The sequence below is a fragment of the Corvus cornix genome, chromosome 13 (assembly GCF_000738735.6).
Source record: "Corvus cornix cornix isolate S_Up_H32 chromosome 13, ASM73873v5, whole genome shotgun sequence".
NCBI lineage: Eukaryota > Metazoa > Chordata > Aves > Passeriformes > Corvidae > Corvus > Corvus cornix.
The window spans coordinates 14,368,835-14,387,801 of record NC_046343.1 but is presented as its reverse complement, the minus strand read 5'-3'; the positions used below and the strand labels follow the sequence as shown (position 1 = coordinate 14,387,801).

Below are 18,967 nucleotides of genomic sequence, written 5' to 3'. Positions count from 1 at the left end.
GGACAAGGAACAATGGGTTCAAATTGAAAGAGGAGAAATTTACATGGGAAATTAGAAAGAAATTCTTTACCACGAGGATGATGAGGCCCTGGCACAGGCTGCCCAGAGAAGCTGTAGCTGCCCCCGTACCTGGAGCAACCTGGTCTAGTGGAAGGTGTCCCTACCCAAGCCAGGGGGGTGGAATGAGATGATCTTTAAGGCCCCTTCCAAGCCAAACCATTCTATGATTCAATATATATATTTAGATATATTCACGGCCATACACAGCTTTAACAAGCAGGGTAAAACTACCTTTGGTTTTCTTCAGATAACTTCTGCAGAATAACTAACTGCCCCCTCATGCACACCCAGACCCCTTGGTGTTTCAGAACAGAGTTCCTCTCACCAAGCATAATGCCTGTTCCAGATGAGCCTCATTTTCCCAGCCGTTTACAAGGACAGCCCTGGCTGTCCTTGCTGCTTTGTCATGTGGTGAGCAGCAAGGAGGCCCAAACCAGCAGCATCCCATCAATTTTGTGATGCTGCCTTGAAAAATACAATGCACTGCTTCAACAGTGGAGACACGCATGCGAGGGAAGCGAGGGAAAGGGAATGACTACAGTCACATACTGCAGTGGAGAGTGTCAGAGGGAGAAAAGGCACAAAACTCCTCAGGGTTTTCAAAGTTCACTGGCAGCTGTGAATGTCAGCAAAACCAGCTCACACCTCTGGAGCAAGTTAAAGCCAGATTTTCAGGAACAGGCAGCTGGAGATCTCCTTGCTACACAGCTGGATGGACTTCCAGAAAAGCTCAGCAGTGAACCCAGCCCTCTGCGCTGTGCTCCTCTGCAAACAGCACCAAGGTAGAGGGGAGAGCCTTTCTCAGATTCAGGCATGTATCAAAAAATACACATTTCACAACCCTTGGCAATAATGTCATCATAGCAAAGCACAATTGCCTCAAGCTCAGCTACATGTGTTATGAGATCAGCCACACCATAGGGTACTGGGGGATTGCTCTGACCAGCCTGATTCAGCTGTGCAAAGTGAGAAATGTGAGTAAGTCATAAGGTAGTTAACAATGTAAAATATAAACCTAAGCTTTAAAACCCTTCCAGTTTTAATAATGAATGGAGGGATGTTTAACCTTTCTTGGTTTGATATTTATTTTACAACGAAGCAGTGGAAGCACAAGGTCACAAAGTTTCACATTCTTTCCTGCTTCGGTCACAACTTGTTTTCAGGACAGCAAAATCCCCTGCTCCTGTGATAAGTGCTCTCTGAATTGGACTCAGGTATTTCCCCTGAAATCTCAGTTGTCAGCTAAAGTGCTTGTCCTCTTCCATGGGGAATCCCAGGCCTAAGGAAAACCCTCTTCAAAAAACTGCCACAGCCAACTGGAAGGAGATCAGTTAAAAGATGGACTTGAATGTTCACTTAAAACAAACTTTTGAATGTGTTGGCAATCTGAGCCCTACTATTCATGATTAAAAAGAAAAACCAGCCCATCTGGGAACCACCTGTCTACTCCAACCACCTTTTGAGACAGTCGCTATTGCTGGAAACTTCAACTCAATGACCATAACCAGAGATTCAGCAACAGGGAGCTACGAAGCAGAAAAACACTTTTGTGAAGCAGCCAGTTCTGAGGCTTTGTGCAAGAACAACAGAGGTTATAATTTGTGGGAAATTCCATCCATTCTGCTGAACTCAGCGACCGGGAAGTTCAGGAGGTAAGATAATTCCCCACCAGGAACAGGAAGAAACCCAGATGGCACAGCTGAAGGGCACAGTAGCCAAGAAGCTGACCACAGCCTGCTGGAGCTGGCAGGGAGGGACCCCAGGGGCAGTTTATAAACAGGCTGCCAGCCACATTCCACCTGCTTCCAAAGCCAGAGGTGCTGCCAGCCACATTCCACCTGCTTCCAAAGCCAGAGGTGCTGCCATGAAGTCCTCCAACCCCAGTTGCAGGGCTGTCTTTGCACAAAGCCACTGGCATCTGGGATGGCTCCAAAGGAGCAAGGATACAACTGCTTTTATCACATAACCATAAAAATGACTGTGCCTTGCCTGCACACCCCCTTAGATACACAGCCTGTCCACAGAGCTCTTGTTGACCTGTGCAGAAAGAGTTCTCGTGGGCAGAAACACAAACCCCCTTAGTGTCTGGCACAGACAACGCTCCAAGCAACACAACATCTGGGGATGGGCTTGCTCCACAGCTCCTCAGGCAGGATGAGTTTTAAGAAGGGATTAAAAAAAAAATCCAGACTCAGCTTCTGCTTTAGTGTAAGTAGGAGATAACAGAGACAGAACTGCACAGATCTGAGTGGGTTTGAACACAGACTTCCTATTCCTGCTTGTCCCTACTTATTTGGTCTCCACATCACTTTCTCCAAAACAATAACAGATGGGAAAAGCAGCGTGACACAACTTGGTCTTTGCTTTCTCTGTCATTCCCCAAAGACCAAGAAACAGGGGTTTTTATTAATGATATTTTAGGAGCATTATAAAAAAACCACACTAACAGCCTTGGAAAAGTACATTTTGCACTTCTTCTCAGAAGAACTGTAAGCTGTACACGCAGCCACAAGAAGATAGTCAAGATTCACTAGATAGCCTGTTTGAACACTGCGACTTGCGCAGACACTATTTTTTATTTCCTAGATATCCTTCTCTGCCTTGAATACTCCAACCAGATAAACACAAGAACACAGAAGTGCTCTGACCACATTGTCAAAACAAAGTCCCATCTCCCCACAGATCGGCTCTTCAACAGCAGCCCCAAGCAGATGCTTAGGGCAGAGTGTAAGGACAAGGCAGGCCTATACGGTACTTCCTCCTCATACTTTCCCACCCTCCAGACATTTTTAGCTCAGGAACTTCCTGAGCAGGATGCCATTTCTACATATTTGGTAATTCTCGATGGATTTCTCTTCCATGAATTTGTGCAATTGTTCTGAGCCAGTGTAACCTTTAAATACCCAAAGCACTGGCAAAGTTTTACATCACTTATCTGCTGCAAATAACCACACAAACATCCTTTTGCTTGTTTTAGACCTTGCTCTTACCAATCTCATCTGAATCCCTCACTCCCAGTTTTCATACCAGGGCACAGAGCGAACAATCAATCCCTACTGGTTTGTAGAGCTAGGAAAGGAACCAAGTGCTTTGAGTTACTTGTAGGTTACTTGTAACAGGCTGTTTCATCTAGTTACAATCCTTCAGCATGAAAAGTACCAGATAAAAACAAGAGATGTAGCAAACAGCATCTTGTTGACCTTTAATGTTCTACTTTCATCATCATCACTTGCCAAAAACTTACCTCTAACTCCTTAATTTTCTCTTCGGCTATTCTCTGTTTTTCTAAGAGCTGATTATGAATCACTCCTTTAGGCTGAAGAATAAACCTACAAGTGAAAAAGAAGAGACAGAAAACTTTGGATGCTTTTTATATCAGTGTTCCCCAGCTGCACACCAAGTTAAACCAGAGCCACTTCTGCTAAGTGCTCATCCTCACTCCCATGCTCTGGACAGAGATGGCAGAAATTGCTCTGACAGCTTCCAGAGCCCACCAGGCTGGTCCCAAAGGCTCACCAGCCTCACCTATGCTCTGGGAGGATGAACATGGACACACAGAGATCTCCCTTTATCATTCAGCGTCCTTGAATGATCTGGAAGCAGTTCTGGCACACAGCCAGCAAGGGGAGTCTGTCAGCACCTTCCCTTCAAAGGGATTTAAATCAGTTGATGGCATGTAGTCAAGGAAGATTCTTGACGGGTAAGAGCTGTTTATTAAGGGTTTAGTGCTCGCAAGGTAAACAAACCCGCACAATAAAACCGAAGCTTTCCACAGGGAAAGGCTGAGCGAGTTGGGGTTGTACGCCCTGGAGAAGAACAGGCTCCAGGGAGACTTTACTGCAGCTCTTCAATGTATAAAAGGGGCTTATATGAAAGACAGAGAGAGAGATATTACCAGGATCTGTCGTGACAGGCAAGGGACAACAGTTTTAAAGTGCAACAGGCCACGGTTCAGTTGGACACAGAGAAGAAATGTTTTACACTGAGGGTGGGGAGGCCCTGGCACAGGGTGCCCAGAGAAGCTGTGGCTGCCCCATCCCTGGAATTGTCCAAGGGCAGGTTGGACATGGCTTGGAGCAACCTGGGCTAGTGGAAGGTGTCCCTGCCATGGCAGGAGGTGGAACCGGATGGTCTGTGAAGAACCCACACCCTTCTGTGATTTGACAAAACAGAGACAGTGCTCCAGCAGAAGCTATGGAATTTTCACAGCTCCCACTTCTCAAGCCTTGGCTTTAACCCAACCCCTCACTGACCTCCAAATTTCTACACTTTCACCATCCAAAGGGTTTTTCTGTGGAGTGGGAAGTGGCTGCTTTTAACTGAAATTGTGGCCATTGGTTTCCACTTGTTCTCTTTTCAATTGCCAAAGGGATCTGAAAGATGCATCCATAACATCTGAGTCCTGCTTGCCAACAAGCAGAAAGGTGCCTGCCTCGCTCAGAGAAGCCTCTGAAGGAGCACCAGCATTCAAAGCAGCTCTCCAGCACGTGGCACTGGCATCCCACAAAGAGGTAAAGGACAACTAAGTTCAAACAAATTTTAGGAACCCTGCATGGCTGTTTTTCATCCTTCCAGACATTAAGAATGTACAAGCTGCAGATTCACCCCCTTCCCTACTTAGAAAGTCCCCCAGGGGATTTAGAAGGAGCCTCCGTGGGTCATACCAATGAGTTCAAGGTCTCCTCTAGCACCAACTAGGGTCAATGTCTTCCTGCCAGGTGACAACAGCTCATACTTCAACAGTTAAAATGAGCAGCTTTAGACAGGGCAGAATAAGAGTGCATTCCCCGTCTGCTACAGAAAAACCTGAATTCAGTTTGCGGAGTCATCTCCCACGACAAATGACATTATTAACGCGTTTGCTCAGAGCCTGGTAAACACAAACACGGATCTGCCACTTGGCTGGAAACCCAGTGCCCTCTGCATCAGAAACCCAGCCAAAAGGAACACTACCTGCCACACGCATTCCTGAAACGCATGGGAGGAAAACCGTGGGTAATTATAATAGGTTTCCAATTAAAACTCTCTTTGGGGCTGCTATTAACTGCACATAGAAGCGCCACCTCCTCCTCCTCCCACTTCTTTCCCTGTTCCGCTTCACCTCCTCTTCTCCACAGGAACTTCCGCTACATCTTTCATGTTGCAATTTTCTCAAATCTCTCTCATTTTTTCCCACTCTTGGCTCATGCTTATGCTGGCATCATCTTTGTTCTCTATCTGCTCCTGTTCTTACCAACACAGCTCACTCAGACTCTCTTTGTCCCCTCAATCCCCCCCCTCCCCTTGGGAGGTGTCCCCACCATTGACCTGCACGCAGTGGTGATGGCTCGGGGTCCTGCCATACACCAGACTGCTGAAATAACAACACAGGTGATTTTGTGAAAATTAAGTTCAACACCACCCTTCTAGGAAAGAGAAGTTATTTTCATTGCTTTTAGATACAGAGCCTGGATCCAGCCAGAGAAGAGGTACTTTTCAGGACCACCAGCAAACACATCATTGTGATGCTCTTACCTCAGGCCTACAAAACCAGAATAAAAACATCAGCTTTCACACACACCCCCTGTAGACTCAAATTTTGCCTTGCTTCTGCAGTAGCTGCCATTAGTGAAAACCAAAGCTGCAAGATGCCTTCTGTACACAAAGCCATCAGTCCCTTCCTACGTCACTGCTTCCCTGAGCCTGCCTGTGTATGTGAACGTTTCCTGAATTATTTCCTTTTTTTGTGGGGGCAGCAAAGAAGAATACAATCCCTTCTCATTTGCTTCCCCAAATTGTACAGGAAGATTGATCATTTTGGTTTCCCTGACGTCCCTGGTCTCAAAAACAAAGTTCAACACCAACACAGTTTGAGCAATTTTCCCCATGCTGCAGCTGGGAAGGTCCCTGCTGGGTGACAGGCACTGGGTGATCCCGGCTGGCTCGGAACTGCTACAGGCACCAAAACCTCCAACAAACAACCGGCTGACTTCACTTTTATTCTGCAAATGTCAACAGCAGTCATCAGGGAAAATATCCTCCCTCCCACCCTCCTGCAATGCTCTGGCAGACATGCGACAGCAAATTAAAATTGGATGGCTGAAATTAGCACTGACGAGACTTATGCGGGCAGCTGGGCACAAATACAACCACCCTGAATTTGCCTGCTATAAAACAGTGGGCTGGAACCTGTGTCCGTTCACAAACTTGCTCAGAAGCAGATCAGATGTCCCTGCCTTGGCCAGCAGCATCCTGCAGGTCTTCACCAGTGCTGCTTAAAGCCACCCATTTGAGTTCCCCGCCGCGTGACCACGGAGCTCTCAGCCTCAAGTGCACAGGTGCTGCCCTGGAAGCTGCCAAAGGTCAGGTCTTTGAAAGCTGAACTATAAATCCACATCCACAGTTAATTATTTAAATCTGTGGCTTCACTTTCCAACACAAGCAGGACTCGAAAAACTCATCAGTTTTTTAGCGTCTAGTCTGGGGTACAGAGATTATGGAGATCTTGGCCAAAGTTTTTACCTAAGGAAATAATGTGGTTTATGGCAGCACTTGGAAAAAGCAGAAGTTTGCTCGGCTCATTATGTAAGAAGTGCTGCAGGGCACTTGTAATAAACTCAAATTTAAATTTAATCTAAATTTCATTTTTCCAATTACCCTAAGTAATACATCAACTTGATGATTTTTAGTTTTTTTCCTCACCAAGATGGAGAAATAGGGCAGTGTCATTCTGCTGCCTGGTTTCAGTTAGATGTAGTTATTCATGTACAGATTTTCAAGCTCATGAAAGAAGCACAGAACATTCTGACAACTTAGTTCTTCCCTGAGTGAGTTTGTGAAGCCTTTCAAACACGCTAACTTAATTCAGTGCCTGGAGGTTCACCACCAGCTGAGAGCTGGCCCCAGGTGAGAGTCACCAAGCCGAGGAGCCCCTTTCTGCTCAGTGGTGCAGAGCCCAGCAGGCAACACAGCTAATACTGACCCAAGAGCTGCTTTCACAACTCTGCTGGAGTCCATGGGAGGCTCCAAGCCCCCAGAGTTTGTGTGTTGAGCTGGGATGGAGTTTAAGTACTGCTAATCCACAGAAGACAAGCAGCTACACAAGTCTTTTCCCAGATACGAGAGCTCACCCGTTTCTGCCTTCTCTCAGGGAAGCGTCACAGCACACACTAATAGACCTGTCAAACATGACACCTACACTATCAAACATGAAACAGTGATTCAGAAACATGTTCAGCACCACAGTGGCAATTATAAAGCTTACTAACAATCACCTCTTCACACAGGAACTTTTTCACTGTTGTTAAAGTAACACCACAAATATCTGGGTCAGAATGGACAAGTTTACCCCATCTCACCTGGCCACCCATTTCAAAGGGAATGGTTAGTAAAAATAGAGCAGGACTTGCTAATGATTTTTCCAGTGTCCATAGATAATGGTGAAAACTCAAAATAAAACAAAGAAAATTAGAAACGAAAGCTGCAGAGGAGAAGGGTCCCTGAGTACAGCAGTGTTCAGCCAAACCTGGGCTGCCAACAAGAACAGCTCCATGGAGCAGAGCCAACTGGTTGCCAATCGACTGCACCTACTTGCTCAGCCTCCCGGTGACTGCTGGTTCTCAAGTGCAATACAAGAGGAAAAATAGAGCACAAGGGAACTGAAAGAGAAACCTCGCTCTAAATAGTCCCACTTGTTTCTATTTTCCTCCCTTTGCTAGCTCCACATCAGGAATTTTGTTTCCCTAGGGCAGAGAAAGTGGTTTATATACACTCTCCGAGGCTCATTGCTTGTTTCTTCTGAAGGGATCTCTTAGCCCTTCACAATTCTACTGTTCTATTATAATTTTCATTTGATCAGTGTTTATATTGCACTCCCTGATGCTCTGGCCCAAACGGCCTTCAGACTCTTGTCAGGTCAGCAGGTGCTGCCCACTTCATCATCTGTCTGCTCCTTTGTGTCACACATACACACCCACAAAGCAATGATCATCCAGTGTAAGTAATTCCATAACTCAGCCTGTTTGCACCAAAATGTACTGTTTACTTGACTTTGAGACATAATATTAGATACTGAAAGATTCGCCTCTTAATGAATGAGGTTATGGAGATGTTTGTTCAGCACACGCCACTCTTCATTATGACATACAAGTCATTAAAGCTATTAAAGGTGGAGTCACAGTGATGCTCATAGTTCAGGTTTTCCATGAAGAATCCCTACTTTCAATTACTTGCAACTGCAACAAACTTCAGCCTTTACAGCTGGAGCTTTCCATGGCAGGCAGCTGTCCTGGGCATGAGCAGCCTCTCTTCTGCCCTTGGAGTTAGGAAACACGGTCCCAGTGTTTCTTATGCCCGGCTTGCCTGTGCAAGAGGCTGCTTGTGTTCAAGCATTAAAACCAGGAGGGAAGGAGCCCCACAACAGGCCACAGGACCCTCTCATAGCCACCCTGCAAAGAAGCTCTTCCTACTTGGCTCTGCAAGATTTGGCACAGGGTAGCAGGGGAAGCCTCAGCTTTTTCCCTGCCAAGATGGGTATACAGCTCTCTGCCTAATTCCAGAGAGAGACAATTTTACAGGTACATATGTCCAGTGTTATTTTGCCAGAATAATGATGAATGACAGATTTGTAAGTCCATTCACCTGGCTCCCAGCTCACACAAAGAGTCACTGTAACTTCAGCTACATGGTTCTCATTCCATTTGGGAAACTCTCTACAAAAACTGAAAAGAAAACAACCAACTTTGCCCAAAGCCGTAACATTATTTTAACATGTTTACTGTATTTCTAAACAACCTAACATGCTGTGGTATATCACAGCAGTGTTTACACGGAATGTCCTGCTCCTTGAAACCAAGTGCTTGCATTAGACCACTCCGTGAGAAAAGTTTGGCTAAAACCAGTCATGCCCTTATCTATTTAAAGATGCTTTTTAATTCTGAACTTGCACTGCTGCTCAAGCTTTGAGCAGACTCAGTAGGAGATTACTGCATTTTAAGTACTGTTCAAAGCCAATGGAAGAAAGGCTTCCAAGGAGCTGATCCCAAGCAATCTAGCTTGATTGAACCAGAGCCAGCTGTGCAGAATTGCCAGCACCCAGTAGTCCCAATCTACTCTCCCAGGATTTGCTGGTGCTTCTGTAAATGATTCTCTATGCATCTCACACCAAGCACAGCTTATACCCCTCCAAATTCCAGTTTTAGTCACCCTAGATGAATTACCCAGTTCCAAACAAGACAAGGAAACAATATTAAAAAAAAAAGAAAAATCATCACTAATTATAGCTTGTGCTGCCACCCTTCATGTCTAAGGGTTTCACATTTTTTCAGCCTGATTTTGAATTTCCAATCAACAGATCATATGCCTTAACTAGAGCTGATTCAGAGCAGATGGAGTTTGAACAGATGAGTTGAAACTTTTCCTATGTTTGCATTTATTTTAGTGGCCAGTCATCTCACCGGGTCACCTCGATATAGCTGACCCTAACTATTCCCCCCCGCATACCTTAAAGCAAAACAAATCCCGCAGCTTATGTTGGGAGGATTATACATGAATACATTCCAAGGAGCAGCAGTTCATAGTTCACGTGTCATTTTACTGCTACCCTCGGAGGGGTGGATGAGCACCAGGAGCTGGTTGGGCAGGAGACATCCCCAGAGGGCAGCGCAACCTGTGCAAAGCCAGCCTGGCACACCGGAGCACGCAGAGACTGGGATTAGCGGCGCTGGACTCCGGCCAAACCCTGTCTTACGTAGGCCCCAACAAGGGTAACTTTTACTCAGATGAACGTTTGTAAGCCATAAACCTATTTACTCTAAGGAGCTAAAGGAATTGAACAAAGAATTCCACGCCGTTTGCTTCCTCAGACCTTGGCACGGGCTGGCCCAACGCGTCCAGCCCTGCAGAGGGGCCTGGGCTGCACTTCAGGCCGTGTTTACATTGAGCTTTCACTTTTTTGGGGGGCATCTCTCAACAGCTACAGCATATTACATTACCTCAAGCCAAGATAGTAACACAGATTGCAAACAGCAGTTTCTGCATTGCCAGACACTTAACTAGATGGTAGATTTATACCATTGTTCGTGTTTGGTTCTTTAAAAAAAGAAATCAGGAATATACCTCTAAGTGTGTATTAAATATAGCACGACCCAAAATAATAAAATAGTACTGTGGTCTGCTTTTAATGAGCATCATAAATTCTTTTTGAAGGCTCAATCGACATAAATGGAATTTAAAAAAAAAAAAAAAGCAAGCAAATGCCTCCTCTCTATCATACAGGAATTCATAACATTTGAGATTAAATCCATGTGGGAAAACACTGCAAGAACAACTGCAGTTCGTGCAATTGAAATCTCCACGAGTAGGTCTTCCTCCCTATATTCCTGATTTAGTGGTTTTGTCTTCTAATTTTGTTTTCGTATAATTTGTTAGTATGTAGCAATGATGAGCTGTGGCTTTTTTAAGCCGAGGGAACTCAGATGACTACAACATGCCAACCAACACATGCACCTCAAATAGATTTTTTGCAGTCTGGGCTGTACCAGATTTGAAAATTGCAAGAAGCAGAAAACAGAAGCAATTTTTCCAATAATAGGAAGTCAAGATCCATTTCTAAAATCTGCTCTATTTTTAAGAATTCCCCACAAATTCCCATGAAAGAATGCTTAACCAAAAAAAAAGAACTAAAACTATACCACCACATGAATATGCACCAAGGAAAACATAAACAGGCAAACGCTGGTGTAAGCACTCTGGTAAATCAATCCTAAAGACATTTCTATTTTAATTTTTTATTCTTATTGATAAATATTCTGTGATCAGAAAGGTGAACTTTGCAGTAGCAAATGAAGTGACATGAAGATACTGCTATACTCTGACAGGCAAACTTATGCCCTTCTCAACAGCAGACCTTCCCTAAGAACCTGTACAGGAAAACTAAAAAAATCAGGATCCATCTTTTTTGAGAAGCAAATCCATCCACAGTTGCAAGAGGCGAAAAGAAAAAAAGGAAAAAGCTTTTTGCCTTTCCCAGGAGGAAACCTTTGAAATGCAAAGTGAGGAAGAAGACTCAGCTTGTGGATAAACACCAGTCTTGGCTTCTGCACATCCCAAATCCTGCTACAACAAAGCATCAAAGCACTACAGAAAACATCACAGCAGTGGACGAAAAGATTACACAGTCGAAAGAATTCAAGCATAACACTAATAGACAGATATTTCTGGACTCTGGGGTTAAATTAGCTAGCACTAAAACAACCACACTGCTGTGTCCTAATCAGCAAGAACAAACCTTTTAGAATCAGCATCTGTGGACCAAAAAAGGCTGGATGTTGTTTTTGAAAATTGTTTCTTCTCAGAAAGCCTGATTTTTTTTTTCCCTAAATTGGCTGAAACATTCTGTTAATCCAGCAAATAGTTTTGGAGGAAACAAAGTAAGAATTCAAGACAGATGTTGTCTTGCATTTGGTTCAAGATTTGATGCAGCACTTTGGTTCTTGCATCTCCAAATTAAACTTGTGTAAAATGGAGTTCTCATGCCATGGGATTGGTTTCCTCATATTTAATTCAGTGTTTTAATGCAGGGATCATGAACGAGCCTCTCCTTCTTTCAGGCTTTGAACAGGTGACAAGGCCATGATGTTCAGACTTAGATTTCTCATTTGTTTTAAGGCTGCTCCACATAAAATTTGTATCTTGTGCTGACATTCACATCCCAGCTCAGAGACTGACTGGGCACCTCCATCTGACCGCTGTGGGCCCTGAATACCTTGTCACACCCTGCCCTGCTGGCTGCATATCCACTGACTCCACACCTGGAAGGGCATCTCCAAGCAAGACAGGAATACAAAAAGGACTCTCCCAGTACTTCTTTGGGCCAGTGATCTGGCCATTCTTCTCTTCTGCAGGAAAGCCACATCCTCTGTGCTAAACCAGAGAAACAGCCCTGTATTCTGAAAGAAGTGCTCTAGCATTCAGTGCTTCTCCAGGGACTCTCACCCTTGATTCCAAAACTTCCTTCAGGAAGTGGGGAAAAAGATTCAAAATACAGTACTTTAAATCCACTAAATATTAAAATAAATGGAAGTTCCTTGCTGTTTCAGAATACCAGAGTGACATTTTAAGTGCTTGGAGAACGTCAGAAATCAGTCAGTCGTGTTCCATAATGGTTTTGCAAAGTCATTTGGCACAGCAAGTCACAAAAGCAGGAGCTGTGTAAGCTCCTCAGAACATTTAATACTTGTCTAGCATATATCCAAAGAGAACTCTGAGCCAGAGATGGGCTGTATCTGCAAGAGAGCTCAGCTTCCCCCTCTCTAGAGGCAGGGACAAAGCCAAGGTGTCTTACTACAGCCCTCAATCCACAGGAGCCCAACCTGCAAGTGCTGCCCTGAGAGTGCAGGCTTCCTGAAGGCTCTGGCATTTCCATGACAGCACATTGCCTGTGGCTCACAGCACATCGAACTCCCTCTTCTAGCAACAAAGGCAGCCTGCAGGAGCACTCAGTCTCCCTTCTGACCCTTACTCTTCTCAGTTTAGATTTCATCTCCGGTAAGTTTACTCAGGTAGCTCCTTCCTCTGTGTTGTCTAGGTAACAGGTAGGGAAAAAGTTAGGGATAAAGAAGAGAATGGAACAGACTCGTGTGAACGTCATAGTCCTAGTCCCAATAGCAAAATGTTCCTAAAGAGTTAAATGTCCCCAGGCAAGGGAGACAAGTAAGAGGAAAAGCTGTATTGCTAATCTTCTATCAGAACATCCACACAGTAGGTGGGGGACTATAACCAACAGGTTTACTTCCACTGGGGGTAAGTAAAAGACCTATTTTTATTTTAAATTAGCTATTATTTTTATTGTAAGACCCTTGTTTCTGCTGCTTATGCATTTCACAAATACTGACTTTCAGACACATCCAAGTTCTCTTGTCTAAAGCTGATTCTTTAAAGGAATGCAGCTGTTTCCTAGAATGGGGCAGATAGACATCTTACACACAAGCCATGGAAATCTTTTCTTCTCTGACGTTTCAGTATTGCATGGAGAAATTATGTAGAGCAGCAGGGCAGAAGAGCTATAACTGGACCAAGATATCCAGGAGATTACAAATGAGCCCTGGGCAGCAGGAATAAGATCAAGAACTAAGCGGGGGCAGGACAGCAGGGAAGGAATGTGTTTGGAAATCAAGTCAAGTTGGAAAAGGAGCCTGTGCCCAAGAGAACAAGCTCCCTTTCTGAGCTGGAACCAAATCCAGAAGTCCAGATTCCCAGTATCCCACTACTGCCAGCAGTAACCACAAAGTCCATGGATCAGCTCTGCTCCTCTCACACTCCTAATTAACCAGGAAGGGGATGACAACCAACTGCTGCCCCTTACCTCACAGACCAAGTCACAGGCAGCAGCACAGACGACTATTGCATCACCCCTGCGTGCATCATTCTCATTTTTGCATTCCATGACAGCTCTCTAAAAAGATCTTGCAAACTTTGACAGCCCCACTCACACCTAACAACACCGTGAAGATCATTGCTCAGGCTGCAACAAAAGTGAGTAGCTCAAAATCAGGAAAAACCTGCAATAAAAACCAACTGTGTGATGGAAAACCTTTTGGCTTCTGCCCACACAGCCTTTGGTTCCTCATGCACCAGCTCCCAGCAGCTCGTTCAATGTGCAGCAGAAGCAGTGGTCAAGCAGCTGGACCCAAATTTCGTTTTCTTCACAGCTTAGTGCCTGACTGAACTTCTCCACACACCAGACACACTGTAGGAAATAAGTCCTCCCTTTTCCAATAGCTACATGGAGGAACTTCAAGTCTCTAAACCACATATTGACCAGAGGCTGCAAGCAACACGCTGGTCCCTGGGACTCATGTGGCACCTGTCAGCTCCTCGGCAGCCAGGCTCCAGCACCCAGCCCTCACCAAGCCTTCCCCACAGAGATGGGCCATGGAGAGGCCGCTCGGATTTCACACACCAGCCTATAGTTAGTAACAGAACCATCAAGGTTAAGCCTTGGGTGTCCTTCAGCTCTTTGTGAAATTTTTGACATGTGAGCGGGAAGCACAGGGCAGCTGCCGTGTTCTGTGCTGGCAGAATCGAACACTTCACACACACAAACAGTGAAAATGCAGCTCCTGCAGCTGTACTGAGTGATGTGCAGCAGGGACTGCTGCCTCTGGGGGTTCAGGAAAGAGCTTACTGTGACTGACCATGCCTCATTTTCCAACAAAACCAAGAACCACAGTAAAAGCAAGAATGCATTTAAATCCAAGGAATCATCAAGAACATTTTATTCTCTCTCAGGTTTCACCTGCATATGGTTCAGCCACCAAAAATCTGAACCACTCCTTAAAAAAAAAATTTAAAAGTTCAAAATCATATTATTACAGCTGTCCCATAAAATACTGTAATGGCACAAAGTCATTTTATAGGGACAGCTGTGATAATATACTTGCATTAAATCTTGAGCCAAAACTTGTGCTACAGTATTTGCTTGATTCTCACTTATATTTTCTCTTTTAGTGTTCTCCCATTTGCTGTACAAGTAAATTGATGATAAAGCAATATCAAACCAAAACTGACTGTCTATTTTGGCACAGCACGAAAAACTGCAGCACTCTCCTCACTGTGCCCCACGCCAAGTGCTAGACATTTTTCTTCTGTAAATAATGATCTTGCCCAGGTTATGGGCTAGAAGAATGTAAAGGGAAAGGTCTGAAATATTCAGACAGAATTCTGAAGCTTTAACTTTCAACATAGTTCTCAAAGCAACACGATGATATCAGTTCACAAATAGCTTAAGCAGAAGTCCAGCACAGTGGTAGCTGTCTCAGGCTACGTAACGGGCCTTTCAAAAGAGTATGAAGTAACAGAACTGAAATGTATTTGGCAAGATGCCACCACCCAGATGAGATCCCAGCCTCAAGGATATGTACAGTACACAGCAATTCATCAGCTCATACTATGTGGCACTGACATTTCTTGTGTCAAACCAAAAATAGCTTTAGCAAGAGTAAATTGAGCCCCACATGTGGAGCCCAGTAAGGCCTGAGCACGTTACACAAACTGCAGTATTTCCCAAAAAAAAATAAAAAAACCAACCAAAAAAAAAACAAGTTAAGGAACAACAAATGAAAACCTTCACATTCATCAGCAGTGGAGGGAAAGCCTTCTGGGAAGGAAGGAGACTCAGGATAGTTGTTCAGAAAATAAAAACCACAAAACTGCTTTCCAAGTAGCGCACAAGGAAGTACCCAGCCAGGCAGGATGCAGCACGTCACCACAGCTCCTCAAGCCTTCAAATTCCATGAAGACCTGGAGTATCTTGTCCTACAGAAGGGTACGTGCTAGCCCACTGCATACAGCCCAAACCACCCAAGCTGGAGGAAGAACACAGAAACCCTATCAGAGGCCAGATTCCAAGTGGCAGCTTAGATGGGTTAGAGAAGAAAAAAAGGAAATTTAAATAAAAAAGTTAAGCACAGGAATAGAAGCATAAAACTTACTTCAAGAATTTAGTTATTCAAGCAGAAGAGCCCTGATAATCAGAGTAAACAGTGACACAAACCTCCACCTTTCCTGGGTAACTGAAACCCTTTAGAGCTCCACTATTTGCATGCTGGACTATGCAAACGAAATTAAGACATCACAAATATGCCTATGGTGGCCGAACTCACATGTCCATGAAGGACATCTGCTAGTCCACTTCATAGAACATGGCTTCTGTGTCCAGAAGAACCATAGTGACCACCTCCTTTGGTCTCCAGATGCCAGACTGCCCTTGGATTTTAAGTTCTGCTGAAGTGGATTTTAAGTTCTGCTTTGGCCTGCTTTGCTAAAAGCCCAAATTTCAGCTATAAATTCTCTGCTAGGGGTTGGAGTGGGCTCCAGGAAGTTCCTCGTGTACTTGGTTCAAGCTCTCTGCACTAGAAAGTGACACAAGATCACACCAAGAGCATCAGTGCCAATTGGCAAGGCAGCTTCAGCCCCACAGCCAGGACGGGCAGAGCTCACAGAAATACCCTGTCAAGCTCAGGCAGGGAAAACGAAGGGAAAAAAAAGCATGAATGAGTAGCATTCAGAAGAAGAGCACTTTCTTAATCTGTATTTACATAGCGACTAATACAACAAAGACCATGAAGAGTTCAGCTTTTAAACAATATCACAATGCAAATATTTTCCTGCTGGCGCCTCTGCCATCCCTGAGGAGCCAGAGCTGCCAGCCAGGCCTCACACCTGTCTGGTCATGGAAAGGTAAGGAAGAGAGGACTCCAGAAGACTGGGGCTCCCGCAGCCCCTGCACACAGGAAGGGTAAATTGTTTAGGGCACCAAGAAGGCATGTGTCTTACTCCTAAGGAGGAGGCAGAAGCAGAAAAGCAGAACAATGCACTTCAAACCATGACAAAATAACATCTGCTCCCCACATCTGATTCACAGGCAGGATTATTGATAAAGACCGACACACTCATGTTTCTTAAGTACCTCGAGGGACTTCCCCAGTAGAAAGGCACTCTGTACTTTTGGGTTTTAAAAAAGCTTTAGAAAAACATGTTGACTCCAGAATTATCTTTTACTCTTCATCTGTCTGCTCTGTGACAAACCCAAACAGAACAAAAAAGCCTTTTGAGACATCTCATGACTACTCCAAACACGAGTGTTTGCTACCCCTACAGCCTGCCCAGGTCAATCAGTCGCCTCTTGCAAGAAACCAGAATCTGTCTCCTTTTGAGGTACCAGTCACCAGCATCCCCACCAAACTCAGCATTTAAGGCACCTACTTGGAAAAGTTTATTTAGTGGGAACCAAGAAGGGAACTCTGCCACTCTGAACAGCTCCATTAGCCTGGGTACAACTCCCCTGAAAACTCTCAGGAAAAGGCAAAGTACACCCCATTCCTGGCTTCCCAGTCCTGCCATCTTCCTACAACTCAGTCTGGAAATTGTGTGGGCTCATGGATCAGGGCACTTGCAGTCTGACCTGGCTCACTGCTCAGTCCTGTGATCACCCACTTTGACACGAAGAAGGTGGGGTAAAAGGGTGGGGAAGAGGTCGATACTATCACCCCTTTTGGCAGCAGTCAGAGCAGATCCAGTATTTCACAAACCACATCCCGAGTTGAGCAGTCATCACTGTTACCCAACTCACATGAGACAAAATCCTATTTCTCAAACCAGAAACACAGAAATCTAATGTGATATTTGTCAAGCAAGCACGTGTTTCAGATTTGAAACCTCTTTATATGCTGAAACCATTCTACTCAAAGATCACTTTATATGGTCTTCTATCAGAGGCTGCTGAAATCCCACCAAAGTGCATTCCAGAAATCCATCAGAACACCTCAGCTCTGGTTTAAGGTGTTTCTTTTGACAGCCATCCAACACACATAAGCACACCTTTAAGAGTGCACTGGGACTACCCATACAAGCTTTATGCTCGCTTCCAAGGGTTTGAAAAAAATCCAAACAATGACATTAGATCCATTCCCTGGCATGACACTGCAAAGGACATTTCTGTAGAACATCTGTGCCAGTAAAGCCCTGAGCACAGGAACTATGCACAGGGGGTTTTCAAGGAGTTGGACATAAACTACATTGGAACTGACTGATGCTGGGCAGATCTGTGAGGACCTTCTCACAAATGCCACTGCTCTGCTAGCTGGAATTACAAACTCCCCAGAGGTGCCAGAGGAGAGCAATGAGGCCAGGAGCTGAGCCAGCAAGCAAAACCACACAAAGCCAATATAATTTGTAACAGCCCTTCTTCGAGGCAGCCAGTGCCTAACACCAAGAGCTGAAACCCAGTAAGCCTCACTGCATTCGCAGGCAGATTGCTGAAATTAAAAATGAAAGACAATGAGAAAAAAGAAACAAATGAATTTGCTGAGAAAAAGCTGGTGTGCTCTTTGTGAAGGGGAGAGCCTCCTGCCCAGGGCAGCAGACTGGAGGCTTCATAGAGACTCAGGCTGGGGGTCTCAGAATCACAGAATCAATCAGGTTGTAAAACACCTCTGAGGTCACTGAGTGCAACCTATGACCGAACAGCACCTTGTCAACTACTCTTTCCTTAAACACCTCCAGGGATGGTGACTCCACCACCTCCCTGGGCAGCCCCTTCCAATCTTTAATCACCCTTTCTGTGAAGAAATTCTTCCTAATGTCCAACCTAAACCTCCCCTGATGCAGTTTATGACTATGTCCTCTCATCACTTGTTACCTGGGAGAAGAGCCTGACAACCACTTCGCTCCATTGTCCAGTCAGGGAGTTGCAGAAGGTCCCCCTCGAGCCTCCTTTTCTCCAGGCTGAGCGCCCACAGCCCCTTCAGCCAGTCTTTGTGCCCCAGACCCGTTCCCCAGCTCCGTTATCCTTCTCTGGACACGCTCCAGCCCCTCACTGTCCTTCCTGAATCGAGGGGCCCCTCTCCCGGCGCACAGAGCTGGGGTGTCCCCCGCTCCGGCCGATACTCACATCCGTCCCACGCCCTCGTACATGCGGGTCTCGTCCACCAGCATCATCACCTCCGTGTCGGTGAGGTGCGCGTGCTTCTTGGTCTTGGTGAGCTGCTCGATCTGCAGGTCGGCCAGTTTCACCTTCTGCTGCGTGTCCATCACCTTGGCCTGCAGCTCCGTGAAGGCCTGGCCGGGGAAGAACGCCGGGGTGAGGGGCGGCGGGGGCACAACCGGCCCAGGGCTGCGGGCACGAGGGGACCGGCCGGCAACTCCGGGACACGGAAGGGGACACAGGTGGGGATACACGGAGGGGGCAGGACATACAGTGGAAGGGTGGGACACAAGGAGAGAGCACACATGGAAGAGAAACACACGGGCGGGGGTCTCGTACCTTCTTGAGCTCCAGGTCCACGGGCGCCGCCATCTTGTCGGCGCAGGGCGCATGCGCGGGGGGCGGGGCGGAGCAGGGAGGGCCCCACCCGCGGGCGGGACGCGC

At 45.7% G+C, this 18,967-nt stretch overlaps 1 protein-coding gene across 1 annotated transcript in view; it reads right to left on the bottom strand.

Moving 5' to 3' along the window:
* PFDN1 (prefoldin subunit 1) overlaps positions 1-18,967 on the bottom strand; it is a 31,654-nt gene extending 12,687 nt beyond the window's left edge. Inside the window, exons 1-3 of the mRNA XM_039559563.1 lie at positions 18,863-18,967; positions 18,491-18,657; positions 3,305-3,389 (exon numbers count right to left, since the gene is read on the bottom strand). Of these exons, the coding sequence (XP_039415497.1) occupies positions 3,305-3,389; positions 18,491-18,657; positions 18,863-18,895 (285 nt within the window). The 5' untranslated portion in view covers positions 18,896-18,967. The remainder of the gene's footprint in view (positions 1-3,304; positions 3,390-18,490; positions 18,658-18,862) is intronic.